Here is a 13,598-nt window from a genome sequence, read left to right on the forward strand (position 1 = left end):
CGGCCATTCGCCCCACCTACCCACCCACCGTCCCCTGTCAACAACAGTGTGAACAGAGCCTCTCTATTGTCTCTCTCTTTATTAAGGGATAAACATTCCAGTCTGTCCAAAAATTGCTGAGCACAATCCAAAATGCACTGGCCTGTATAATTTCCCCAAAAACAGCTCTGGCTTGGGGGTGTGTCACTGTTTATTGGCCCCAAAGCAAATGAATGGAATTCCACTCAGCCTTGTATGCAGATAACAATAGAGTAATAATAATGGTAATGATAATAAGTTAGTAAATTATTAAGCAGGAACAAAAAAACTGGGACATTTTATTTAATAATTCACAAAAAAGACAAACAGCTTACCTGTATCAGGGTAGTTGATGTGACATTTCAATCAATGACACCAGTTTCCTGAAGTGTGACGTGTTGACCGTTCAAAAGTTTGGAAACACTATGACATTTTTATATTTGTGAAAGAAAATGAGAATTTCATTTACTGAGGATGCTTTAAATTGATTTAATCACAGTAAAGACATTTATAATGTTGAAAATGGTCTATTTCTATTTAAATAAATGCTGCACCCTTCAAACTTTGTTCACCTCACACATGCACCTTAAACATTCTAGCAGTCAGTTTATTATAGATATTCATGTAAAGTTTAATCCCATGCTTTCTGTAGCTTTTACCAAAGATGTTATTGACTTTTAGGGCACAACTCACGAATCTTCCAACCAAGCTTTTCTAACAACAGCTATGGCAAGCCGATTTAGCTTTTAATGCTTCCAGCGTTACTCGCTACTAAATTCTACATTTGTGCAAGTAATATTTCAATTAGAGAGCTCTAGAATATATTTTCTACTAGTTAGAATTCAAATTAAAGGGCTCTATAATTGTGTTTTTACAAGTTACAATTCCAATTACAGAGCTCTCGATTTGCATTTTTACTAGTAAGAAAGTAATTGTACATTTCTGTAGTTCAATTACAGAGCACTTCTAATATCTTTAATGCAATATTTTACTAGTTACAGTTCAATTAAAGAGCTCTCCAATTGGAATTTTTTACTAGTAAAACTTACATTTGAGAGTTCTCTAATTGGGGTTTTTACTAATAAAAATTCAATTGTAGAGCTCTCTTATAAGAATACTTAGTAGTAAGTATTAAATTGTAGACCTCTGTAATTAAAAATGAATGGGAGTCAATGGAAACATTTGGCAAGTAAAGATTCAATTGTAGAGCTCTGTAATTGGAATGAAGTTACTGTTTACAAACAAACACTTCACTATGACACTTTGGGTTCTTTTTGCAGCGGAGAAATAAACTGCAGACTATGGCACTTCGCCCAAATTGAACTAAAAAAATGCCCTAAAAGTGTTGTTTGTGGGGTTGAAACAGCGTGTTTCCGAAATATTATTGGAGATTTGGGCTTCTTCAAATTTCCAACAGGATCAGTGGATCAGGATAAACTCAGGATTTGACTTAATTAAAGATATTATGTCTTTGCATTTGTTTTGAATAGAGTAAGTAACAACTGTTCAATCTTAATTGGCTTAAATTAAAATTAAACATGGAATTTGATTATATTTAAGTCTAAAATTATTATTGACTGTATGTGGTTTAATAATTTAAGCAGTAAAGATGTATATTGTATGTTTGGTGGTAGTTTTCATTTTAATATGCCACATATTTCAGGCTTTAGAAGTGGGTTAAAGGAATAGTTCACCCAAAAATGTAAATTCTCTCATTTATTTGCTCACCCTCATGATATCCCAGGTGTTTATGACTTTCTTTCTTCACCAGAACACATTTGAAGAAAAATAGAAAAATATCTTAGCTCAGTAGGTCCTTAAAATGCAAGTGGATGGTGATCTGATTTTTGAAGCTCCAAAAATCACAGATAGTCAGCATAAACTTCATCCATACAACACCAGCTGTTTGTCTTCTAAAGCAACACGATTGCTTTTGGTATAAAAAAATACTCTAAATCATGCTTCCGGTCTGAAGCGTTACACACGTGTGATGTAATCACATTGGGATTTGAAATGCGAGAACTGATGCACATGCATCACACCCGGAAGAGCAGCGCTGTTTACAAGTGAGTAGGAGGATCACTGTACAGTAGCCTGGTTGGTTTTGGTTTAGATCTGTTTTTATCTGTTTTTTTACTCAGAAATGGTGTGTTTGTGTGCTATCCTGGATGTCTCAACCAAAAGGAGAACGTGAGTTTATGTACTTATCATGGCAACGGTAATACATCACACGAGAGACCACTTGGATTCCACCCTCTCCTGAAGCTTACCGGAAGCGATGAATTAGAGATAAAAAAAAAGTACATAAATATTGATCTTTTTTCACACCAAAAGCAATTGCATCGCTTTAGAAGACGTTAATTTAACAGCTGATGTCGTATGGATGACATTTATGCTGACTGTCTGTGATTTATGGAGCTTCAAAAGAGAAATCTCCATTCACTTGCATTTTAAGGACCAACTGAGCCAAGATATTTTTCTAATATTCATTAAATGTGTTCTGCTGAAGAAAGAAAGTCATTCACACCTGGGATATCATGAGGGTGAGTAAATAATGAGAATTGTCATTTTTGGATGAACTATCCCTTTAAGTATGTGATGGTGTGTATTCATCAACCTGTAACATGTCCAACATAATCATACAGGCATAGTGAATTAAGTTAAAACTGTTTTTTCCCCCGATAACTCAGAAAGAACCTATACCATTTCTTCACTGTAAACCATAGATATTCCTTTATTATAACTTTTATCAACAAACATTATTATATTATATAATGCTTTTTTTTGGGGGGGGGGAGGGGATTCTTCCCCTTTTTCCTCCCAATTTGGAATGCCCAATTCCCAATGTGCTTGTTGAGCATGTTGCCACGGAGACATAGCGCGTGTGGAGGCTTCACGCCATCCACCGCGGCAACCATGCTCAATTCACCATGCGCCCCACCGAGAACAAACCACATTATAGTGACCACGAGGAGGTTACCCCATGTGACTCTGCCCTCCCTAGCAACCGGGCCAATTTGGCTGCTTAGGAGACCTGGCTGGAGTCACTCAGCACGCCCTGGATTCAAACTAGTGAACTAGCGAACTCCAGGGGTGGTAGCCAGTGTATTTTACCACTGAGCTACCCAGGCCCCTATATTATATAATGCTTAAAGGATTATTAAAATTATGTCAGAGTAATTTCATCTATTGAAAAAAAAATTCACAGAGCTCTGCAATTTAAGTTCTTACTAGTAAAAGTTAATTTAGAGAGCTTTCTTAATGGAATTCTTTCTGGTAAAAATGCAATTAAGACAGGTAACACTGGGAACAATAAAAGATAATTTGGCCTTCCATAAAAGTCTGCCTTAAATGCCAACATCTCAGTGCAGATGAAACTGGTGTTTGGCATGTACTGGTCACCGAAGCTGCCAATTTAGGACCAGTAAGGAATCCGTTTCTCAAACTTTAGATTCTGATAGACTTGACTTGTGCATCTGGCCATCCACTTCCCTCTCTAACCTAGTCCCATCCAGTTTGATTTCTTCTTTCAAGACAGTAATGTATGGAAATCTCTCAGAGTGATTAATTTTTAGAGAGATTTGTTTCATTTTATTTGGCCATTTTTACAATAAAAAACTGACTTACAAGGATAAAGTGACTTGCAAGAAATGAAAGTGTACTCATTACTCAGTATTCAATACCAAAAAAGACACTGTATTGTGATGTTCATACTTCATTAAGTAGCACAACCATTTTCAACTGTTTTGCAAGTTCCCATGAACTTGCAAAACAGTTAAAAACTGTCTATCTATCTATCTATCTATCTATCTATCTATCTGTCTGTCTGTCTGTCTGTCTGTCTGTCATGCTGCTGGGCATGTAAAACCTTCAAACATCAAGCTTTTAAAACTGCTTAAAACTTCAGTACTAGGCTTGCTCAAGCCAACATTACAGTTAGTCTTGACACAATTTACCGATCCAGTTTTTATCTATACAATACCATTAAATAATATACGCTTAATGTGTGTTTGTTGAATGCTTTAATCCAACTGCATCTGTCTGATATTTTGCAAATGAGTTCAAGCCGAAGCTTCAAATGCAAGTTCATATGCAAGCATGCGGTACATTGGACGACAATACTTCTCGGTTTCCGTACTCAGTGGACTTCGTTCAGAGTTGCACGTCTGACTTGGCTTGTCAATCACACTGCAGTAGTTGCATTATGACACTCAAGATGAACAAAATAATTCGGTTACGAAGCGCCTTGCGGAACGCGTTATTTCACACAGAGCACTTTCTCTCTTTGAAAACCCGATCTCCGGTGAGTTGATATACTTTAACACTTCAGTCGTCGTTACTATGACATTACTGACATTATTTAATTTGCGTCAGTTTTCTGCACTACACCAAATGTAAAAGTAATTCCACTGATAAAGGAAATATTTTCAGACAAACGCCAGGGGTGTGTTGTGTTTGGGGGTGGCAGTGAACGCCCCCCATTGTCAAACACGTTCATGTAACTCTGTTTTTGTTTGTTTGTACTTGGCAATGTCAGGAATTACAAAAGCACGTGAGCATTGCAAAAGATCTGCTGAGTTTAGTAATCAAAATAGAAACTATTCAATTGTGTTGCAGGCTTACAGAATATTCCTAAAAATAATCCTAATAATGATGATCTATTCTAGTTCCTATGTTATGAATATGCCCTTGCATAGGGTTTATGGTACCCAATTAAGCATGGAGTTGCCTTGTTCTAAAAAAAACACGATGGATATAGGCATGTTGCACATAGGATTTGGGACCTAACTGATATAGATTTGAGAAGTATAGAGTTTGATCTTTGTACTTCAGTTGGGATAGCCTGTCTCATCTTTGCAGAATGTGAACATTTGTAGTTTATCATTCGACAGCAGTTTAAAGGTTTTTAATATGCTTTCCAGTTCATTATAGAGGCTCTGGCTTTTTTAAACTTATTTCCCTTGTGAAACCTGCCATATCTGAACATCTGAGGATTCTAATGATTGTGGATCATTTACATCATATATTATGATGTTCCACTCCAGTAACATCCCCAATAACATTATCTAGATAAAAAAAAAAAAAAAAAGAGAGGATGATTTACATCTCAGTTAATCATTTAGATTCTATCAAGTGCAAATTTAGTGTCAAGAGTCAAGACAGAATAGTAGTAGTTCTGTTCCAGAAATGACCGCCTTGTGCCACTAACAGCTTGTTTTCTATTTCCTGAGCAGCCCAGTGCATCAATCTCCACTGGACCGCAGCAGCAGCACGGGACCTTCTACGAGTTCCGCACCTATTCAGTCCAGCCCCATCTCAACACTGCCTTCCTCAAACTGACCAATGAGAAGATCCACCTGCGGACAGCCCACTCTGAGCTCATTGGCTACTGGACTGTGGAATATGGCGGTCTCAATCAGGTTTTCCACATCTGGAAGTATGGTAAGAACTTCAGCGTGGCTATTGAATTATTCAGTGTCAAATCTATGCTTTATAGGGTTCTAATGCAATCAAACACTTAAAGGGATAGTTCACCCAAAAATGAAAATTCTCTCATCATTAGCTCACCCTCATGCCATCCCAGATGTGTCTGACTTTCTTTCTTCTGCTGAACACAAATGAAGATTTGTAGAGTAATATCTCAGCTCTGTTGTTCCATACAGTGTGAAAGTGAATGGTGACCAGATGTTTGAAGCACCATAAAGTACATAAAGGTAGCATAAAATTAATCCATACAGCTCCAATCTTATGAAGCGATCTCATTGGTTTAAGGTGAAAACAGACCAAAAAATAACTCCTTTTTCACTGTACATGTTGCCATTGCAGTCTCTAGGCATAATCATGATTTCAAGCTCGATTACACTTTCTTGTGCTTGACCCATGAGCTCTAGATGGCACTACAGGAAGTTTAATCGAGCTTGAAATCACGATCAACAAGGATACTGCTGATGTCAATATATATAGTGAAAAAGGAGTTACATTTGGTCTGTTCTCATCCAAAACCTATTGAATCACTTCTGAAGAGATTGATTAAACCACTGGAGTCATATGGATTATTTTTATACAGATTTATGTGGTTTTTGGAGCTTTACATGTTTTTGGAGCCAATTGAAAAAGGGGGGGGGGGTCCTATGATATCTTGCAACAAAGACTTTACATTTCACAAATCTCCTCGTTTTACTTTTGTGAATGCAAAAGTATACCTGAAAAACTTTACTTTCAGTGGCAGATAAAGTAATAATAATGTAAATAATATAAATAATGCAGTAATTTAATTGCAACATGTAACATTGAGAAATTGCATCACAAATATTAGAAATAAAGTAGCAATTGTGAGAAATAAATTCACAGTTACAAGAATGAACACACCAGTTGTTTAGTACATTGCAACGGTGACAACAGTGTGGACTTGTATACAACATTAAAGCTGCAATAATTTGTTAAAGGAAAGTTCCAGGTTCAATACAAGTGAATCTCAATTGACAGCATTTGTGGGATAGTATTGATTGATAAGATATTATGTATTAATTTTGTTTAACATTTCTAAAGACAAAGTACTGTGAACCCCATAAAAGCAACCCCTCCATTTCTGTCATTGCTGTGATGTTGTTTAGACAGTTACGCTCAGCGGGCATCTGTGCGGGCATCTCTGGCTCAGGACCCCAGCTGGATTGAGCAGTACATCTCTAAAGCAATGCCAATGCTGAGGTCTCAGGATAATGAAGTCACATACCTCGTACCCTGGAGCACAATTCAGAAGCCACCCAAAGAGGGAGGTGGGAACTACGTGCAGTTCATCATCATAAACACTACCAGTCAAAAGTTTGGACACACTTCAGTAATTAAAGTTTCTTATGATCTTAAAGTGATAGTTCACCCAAAAATGAAAATACTTTCTTTATTCTGCAGAATGCAAACAAAGATTTTTAGAAGAATATTTCAGCTCTGTTGGTCCATACATTGCAAGTGAAGGCTGACTAAATCCTAGAAGTAATCCATACGACTCCAGTGGTTAAATCCATATCGTCTGAAGTGATAATAAAGGTGTGGGGAGAAACAAATAAATATTTAAGTACTTCTTTTTTTTTGGATAAATCTCCACCTTTGACCAACCCCAAACAGTAAGTGGCGATATGCACGAAGAATGTGATTCGCCAAAAAACAAAAGAAGAATGTAGAAGTGAAAGTGGAGATTTATAGTAAAAAAGGACTTCAATATTGATCTGTTTCTTACCTACACCTATCATGTCGCTTCTGAAGACATGGATTAAACAACTAGAATCGTATGGATTACTTCTGTGCTGCCTTTATGTGCTTTTTGGAGCTTCAAAGTTTTGGGCACCATTCACTTGCATTGTATTGACCAACAGAGCTGAAATATTCTTGTGAAAATCTTTGTGTTGTGCAGAAGAAAGTAAGTCATACACATCTGGGATTGCATGAGGATGAGTAAATGATTCATTTTTGGGTGAACTATTCCTTTAAAAACCTTTTGGTCTAAAGACAGAGGGAAATTTTATTATTGTATAGTATAACAATATTAATAATAATATTATTATATAATAATTATATAGAGTGAAGCTTATATAAAGTGCAGCAGTTAACAATTAAATGTCTTCTTAATAGTCTACACATTTTTTATGTAATTCTTTCCTATCTACTCTTTATATGCAATGAAATGTGTAGTTATAGAAACTTTCGGTGCATCCCTTGTAATAACATTTATAATTTGTTCAATCATTCCAAACCAAGTCTAATTTAAAACAACAGTTGTTTTTTTCCCAGTGTGTCCAGATATTTTGATTTCGGTTATGACCAAAAATGTTCATTTCGGTGCATTACTAAATGAAAGTTTAATTATCTATAGGAGTGTATGAGCTGGCCACCTTCCAGATGAAGCCGGGCGGCCCAGCGGTTTGGGGCGCGGCATTTCAGGCTGCAGTGGGGACCCACACGGGATCAGGGTACACTCACTCAGTGGGGGTTTTTCACTCGGAATTTGGACAGCTCAATCAAGGTGAGTTTAGACAAGCAGCAGATATGTGTCTCTGATTAATTTTACAGTTGCAACCTATACAATAATTTAAATACAGTATATAAATAATATCAAATAAGAAAGTCTAGTGTATCGAAAATACTAACAAATAGCATGTAAATATTACAAACTTTTTCTAAACATTATTCTGACATTTAATGTGTTTAATGCACAGTGCATGTTTTATGGTGGCATGAGAGTGCAGACCAGCGAGCAGCGACTCGGCATAAATCTCATGGAGACGCCAGAGTGGTAGCAGCAGGTACATTAAATGGGGCTTATTACACCAGATGGTATCATACTGTCATTATTAGAGCATTCTGGGCAATTTTGCCTTGCCTTAGGAGTCTTGACTTGACTATGGTCATTTGATGAAACATAATTTTATCTCAGTGTATTCATCTTCTGTTCTTTGTTACTGATTTGAACATAAACACAAATTTCGATTTTTTTTTGGAAATGGTTTGTGAAACCATCCTTGTTTTTTTGTGTGTGTTTTTTTTTACAAACAATTTACACACATTTGTTCTGCTCATTTTTTATGAATGAGGTCCTATGTGTACAAATAATGATTTAAACACTGCATGAAAAGTACCTTCACTTTTTACACACACACACACACACACACACACACACACATATATATATATATATATATATATATATATATATATATATATATATATATTATTTCACTCATTTATGTGTTTTTTTCTGCAGTAAGGGAGAGTGCTGCGTACCTGGTGTCACAGAAGAATAAACTCATGTTCCCCTGTGCTTTCTCACCCATCAAATAGCTTCCTAGTGGACAGTCCAAAACAGAAATGGAGTGAATTTTCATGTATGCAGTAAAAGAGATCAACCACTGAACTTTGTCTGAACAGATAAACAGATTAAAAGAAATTACAGCTGCATTTGGGAGATGAATGTGTCAGTAACTGAACAAAATATTCAGTTGATAGTCAGTTAAGCAGTGACACTTTGCTTCATGTGAACTTGGAGTCCTTTTAAGTATCACTTAGTCACTTTATTCATGATATTTCGTAGATTTTATTCACTTATAAGTGTTGAGGTTAATTCGCTCGCCTGAAGGTGAATTAATAAATTGTCAAATCAAGTCTTCTTTTCCTTTAAGGGACTTCCAGACATTCCAGAAACTATTCCATCGATGTTATGTGCAACATGTCTTGTCATCCCTTTTCTACAAAAAAGTCTTACATGCCAATAAAATCAACCTGAATTTCAGGTACATTTAGCAACGATATAAATGCATGCATTTTTTTGATGCAATATATGGTGCTTTTTTGTATAGAACAGAAAAGCAGGTTGTCACTGCAAATAATTCACACCTCAATAACAGGTCAGACCAATATTAGGATTGTAGAATTGTCATGTTTTATTGTGTAAATACAGTAAGTGTACAAGGCAAGTAACAGACATTCCACAGCTGTAGATTTGAAATGAAAACTGGTATCAAATGAGAAATATCACTTTTATAGGGTTTTTTTTTGTTCTATCATTTCAGTTGAAAGACCAAACCAAAACTTATGACTAGATAAAAACGGTGAATACATTGTCTGAGGAAAATCCAGTGCAAAGAGATTAACACAATTTGTCATTAAATTAAGTTCCAGTTAACACAGCAAGTAAAGTGCTTGGACAAAAGGCAGACTTCACTGTTGCCTTTCCCAATGAGATCCAAAATACTGATTTTACAATCCAGACCAAATGTATGGACAGATCACCTTTACTGCACTGAATGGCCACTTGTACCAGAGTTCCATTGAAGGATAGAAGCCACATTATGGTTTTGTTTTAATTCGCTTCCTTCCAAAAACAAAAAAATTGTTCTTCCGACTCTTGGAGTGTCCGCAAGGATTGCTGTTTCAATCAAGGTATTTATTACATAGTGTGACAAAATATTCTTTTTTTTTTTCTTAGAAAAAAACCCATTTTGTTTAGTTCTACACTGTCCATACACGAAGATTGTTTTCTCCACTCTGATTGGCATGTACAAAGTAAATGTGAGGCACCCGTTGATAGAACAGCCTATAAAATAATGCCCCATTGGACTTATAAAAACATCTAAACAATTGTTCACTTATAAATAGACACATTACAAAATCAATTGAACATAGAACAATTTGTTTTGCAGTTTAGCCCTTGGCAACACAAACAATTATGATTCTTCAGCATGTAGTTTCCAGTCTTCTAGTATTAAGAACATACAATACAAAGACACTGACCCTGAAATATTGATCATTGGCATTCACCCATCAGCCCAAATTGTCACGTGATGAAATCAATGACACCTCCAAACAACTGTGCATAATACACTAGAAATTATGGCAGATATTCAAGTTTAACACTCTCACACATTGTAACCAACATGACTTGGATTGAGCCACGCTAGAAACGAGAGAGAAGTCTTTTTAATTTATTTGCATTGACTTGCATTGAGTATTTAGGCTGCATTATCTGTCTCTCAGCTGAGTAATGAAGGTATTTATCTTCGGGCAGAGGCCAGAACGGCAGAACTGCAGCACAAAGGCCACAAAAACATTGTGAAATATATGGAATCCATTGGCTCCAGTTAGCTTTTAGTGTAAAGAGAGACCTCAGCTCAAACAAAGCTTTCTATTGGCTTCTCCATGTTGTCTTTGATAGACAGAGGGCTGAGTAACGCCATGTTCACCACTGTCTCTTTACGACGTATGGAGCTGTCTGAATGTTCGTCACTTTGGTCCTTGGCAAAGTTAACAAATACCTGTTGATGAAGAAGAACAGAATTCAGTCAAAAGGGCACGTTAAACACATCTCTGTCAATATAGTAGTTCGTAGCATTTAACCCTTACTTTGTGTTCTGGTCTTTTTTCTTTTTTTTTTTTTTTACTTAATTCAATTGGAATGAAATTCCTTGACTTTGTTCACATATGGTAAATGTTCACAAAGTGTGACATTTTCTTTACATTTTATTGGTTTTATTTCACTTTGTTACACTTGCGTTCCCAGTCAAAAATGGCCGGCCATTGGAAATGGATTAGACAACAAAATAAAGAAATAGTAAGTGTTCAGGAGCATCCCAATCCTTTAGATGAGCACATATGCGGATGTGTGTTTGCACATACAAAGTCCTCAGGTATGTGCACACACACAATGTGTGTTGAGCGCCCTTTTGTGCATCGTCTTTCCATGTACACTGTTTGAGGAATATTTCAAGATCTACTTATATTGTGTTGTGTTTGGGCTCATTTGAATCAGGATAGTTTGCTGTAAGTTACAATATGTCATTGTCTATGTTCTTGTTTATTATATTTATGTGTGTCAGTGGGAATTTTATACACTAATACTCACTGCAGTTTGGTCTCTGAGTGAAACAGATTTGCTCGTATTCTACTAACTGAGACCTTTCCAACGATATATAACACATCTCATCTTTACGGTTTTACCAACTCTGGATATAATTTTTGTTGTAACAAATTTGCAAATGATGAGAACGAAACAGTTCGAATTTGTCAGCAAATAAAAAAGCATTCTTTAAGAATTGGTAGGATCAGCTATATGCATTGTAAGGTCCAGATTCTTTGCTTTAAAATGACACCTATTTTGATCAGATCAAGCAAGTGGTTATTAATTTATTATAGCCCAGTTCAATGAATCCTTCTATAAAAAAAAAAAAAAGAAAAACAAAATATTATATATGTGTGTGTGTGTGTGTTTAAATAAGAAGTACAAAACCTGTTATTATTACAAAAATAAGTTGACAAGAAGATCTTATGCAATATCTTGGGATAATATATGCAATATGAGAAATGTATTACCAATATAGGCCTGCCTTTTACTTAGGGTAACATGAAAATAAAATCAATCCTTTTTACTTTCTTCATAAATGTCCTTGGTCTTATTATGCATGATTCATCAGTGCAAGTTATTTCAAAGAAATAAAGGTACTCTTAAAGGTGCTTAAAGATGTTATTATGATATATTATTTTACGTTACTTATGTTCACTGAAAACTAGCGGTATAGATGCAGTGCCATACAACAACAGATATTATTGTTAAAAAAAAAAATAAAAAAAAAGAGCTGTTTGCAGTCAGCCATAATTAATTTTTTTTTTTTAGGGAGGAAAAGCATCTATTCACAGGAGGTGGTTTAGATAAAGTGTGTAATATTTGGCTGGTAATATGATGTCAACATGGCGGCACTCTTAAATGTGCACCCAGCAACTGCAACATATATAGACTAGATAGATAAAGTTTGTCAAAATTCGATGTTGACTTGCTAAGGCCTGGCCTGAAAGTTTAAACAAAGTTTTAAAAGCTTGAGGTTTTAAAAAGTGCAGTGTAGCTAGTTAGACAGCAATTAGCAAAACAAAAAAACTGAGTGCACCTTTTTTTCTCTCTTGTCCCCAGTAGGGGTCACTACACTACACTCATGTTAAACCTGATGAGTTGTGCCTGTGATATTTACACAGATGAAAATGCCCCCTCACCTGGTCCAGAGTGGTCTGGGACACGGAGTAGTCCTCTATCCTGAGAAACTCTTTGTTCTTGGCAAGTATGCTGAAGATATGAGCGAGGGACGTGAGAGAGGAGGGAAGCTGGTATTGCAGCGTGTTTCTGTGTTTCTCTTTCAGAGTGCTGCCCGGCAGCTCGCTCTCAATGAACTTCATCACAGGCTGTAGGTCCGGGTCTGGCCCCGCTACCCTCAGAATGATGGTGTATCCATCACCAAACCTGAAGGAAGAGGAAGCAGTGAGATGAGGAAAGAGCTAAATTCTAGCGTCACAGATATTCATCCTCAAATATACTCTTAAAACTCTTCTACAAATCTCAAAAAAAAAACTGCATGTTTATAGAAAGCCATGATTCACTTTACTGCAACAGAAATAAAAATATCTGCAGAACCTTTCTATCTTACAATGGGCTAACAATGGAAGACTGAGGGGGTATTTTGTACAAATTACACACTGCAGTGTTATTTGGCTTTATTAGTTGACATTTATTATTTATTTATTAATTATTATTTGTGATCTCACCTGTTTTTCAGGTGCTGGACGCTCCCCAGACAGCGGAACCTGCCATTCACCATGATGGCCATTCTAGTGCACAATGCTTCACATTCCTCCATACTGAAGGGGAACAGAAAAGAGGTTAGTATGGTAAAAAATAACTGAAATGCTGCCCTGCATCAGCCCAGGGGTGCACAACACAAAATTAGCAAAGCAATTCAAGCTGAATACACAACGACATTAAGCCTCAATCCCACAACATGACGAACAAGCCACAACATAACGCATTTGTCCAGCATGTGTTTATATAGGACAACAATGGTAAAACAGAACATACGCACGCAAAAATACGTTCGGTGTGAACGGCCCCTAACTCGTCCATTTGCGCGTGTCTGTGAGTGAGAGCAGGTGTGTGAAACAAGTTCGGTAGGCCTGTTTTTTTTTTGTTTTTTTTTCATTAATTACAAACCCGACCCGAACCCGAAGTCCTACTTGAAGTCCCATCAGGTTCTCGGGTCTGGGTTCGGTTGCAG

At 36.4% G+C, this 13,598-nt stretch overlaps 2 protein-coding genes across 2 annotated transcripts in view; one reads left to right on the plus strand and one right to left on the minus strand.

Annotated features, from left to right (window-relative positions):
* The first annotated feature begins 4,148 nt into the window (after positions 1–4,148).
* LOC127417616 (protein NipSnap homolog 3A-like) lies at positions 4,149–9,308 on the plus strand. Its single transcript, XM_051657662.1, has 6 exons — positions 4,149–4,321; positions 5,253–5,460; positions 6,633–6,794; positions 7,886–8,035; positions 8,229–8,315; positions 8,774–9,308. Exons 1-6 carry the CDS (start codon positions 4,223–4,225, stop codon positions 8,848–8,850), a joined length of 783 nt encoding a protein of 260 aa, XP_051513622.1. The 5' UTR covers positions 4,149–4,222; the 3' UTR covers positions 8,851–9,308.
* A 117-nt stretch (positions 9,309–9,425) lies between these two features.
* The window catches only part of LOC127417585 (phospholipid-transporting ATPase ABCA1-like), a 61,608-nt gene continuing 57,435 nt past the window's right edge, over positions 9,426–13,598 (minus strand). The window contains exons 45-47 of the mRNA XM_051657609.1: positions 13,093–13,185; positions 12,547–12,790; positions 9,426–10,820 (exon numbers count right to left, since the gene is read on the minus strand). Of these exons, the coding sequence (XP_051513569.1) occupies positions 10,677–10,820; positions 12,547–12,790; positions 13,093–13,185 (481 nt within the window). The 3' untranslated portion in view covers positions 9,426–10,676. The remainder of the gene's footprint in view (positions 10,821–12,546; positions 12,791–13,092; positions 13,186–13,598) is intronic.

This window comes from Myxocyprinus asiaticus, chromosome 27 (genome assembly GCF_019703515.2).
Source record: "Myxocyprinus asiaticus isolate MX2 ecotype Aquarium Trade chromosome 27, UBuf_Myxa_2, whole genome shotgun sequence".
NCBI lineage: Eukaryota > Metazoa > Chordata > Actinopteri > Cypriniformes > Catostomidae > Myxocyprinus > Myxocyprinus asiaticus.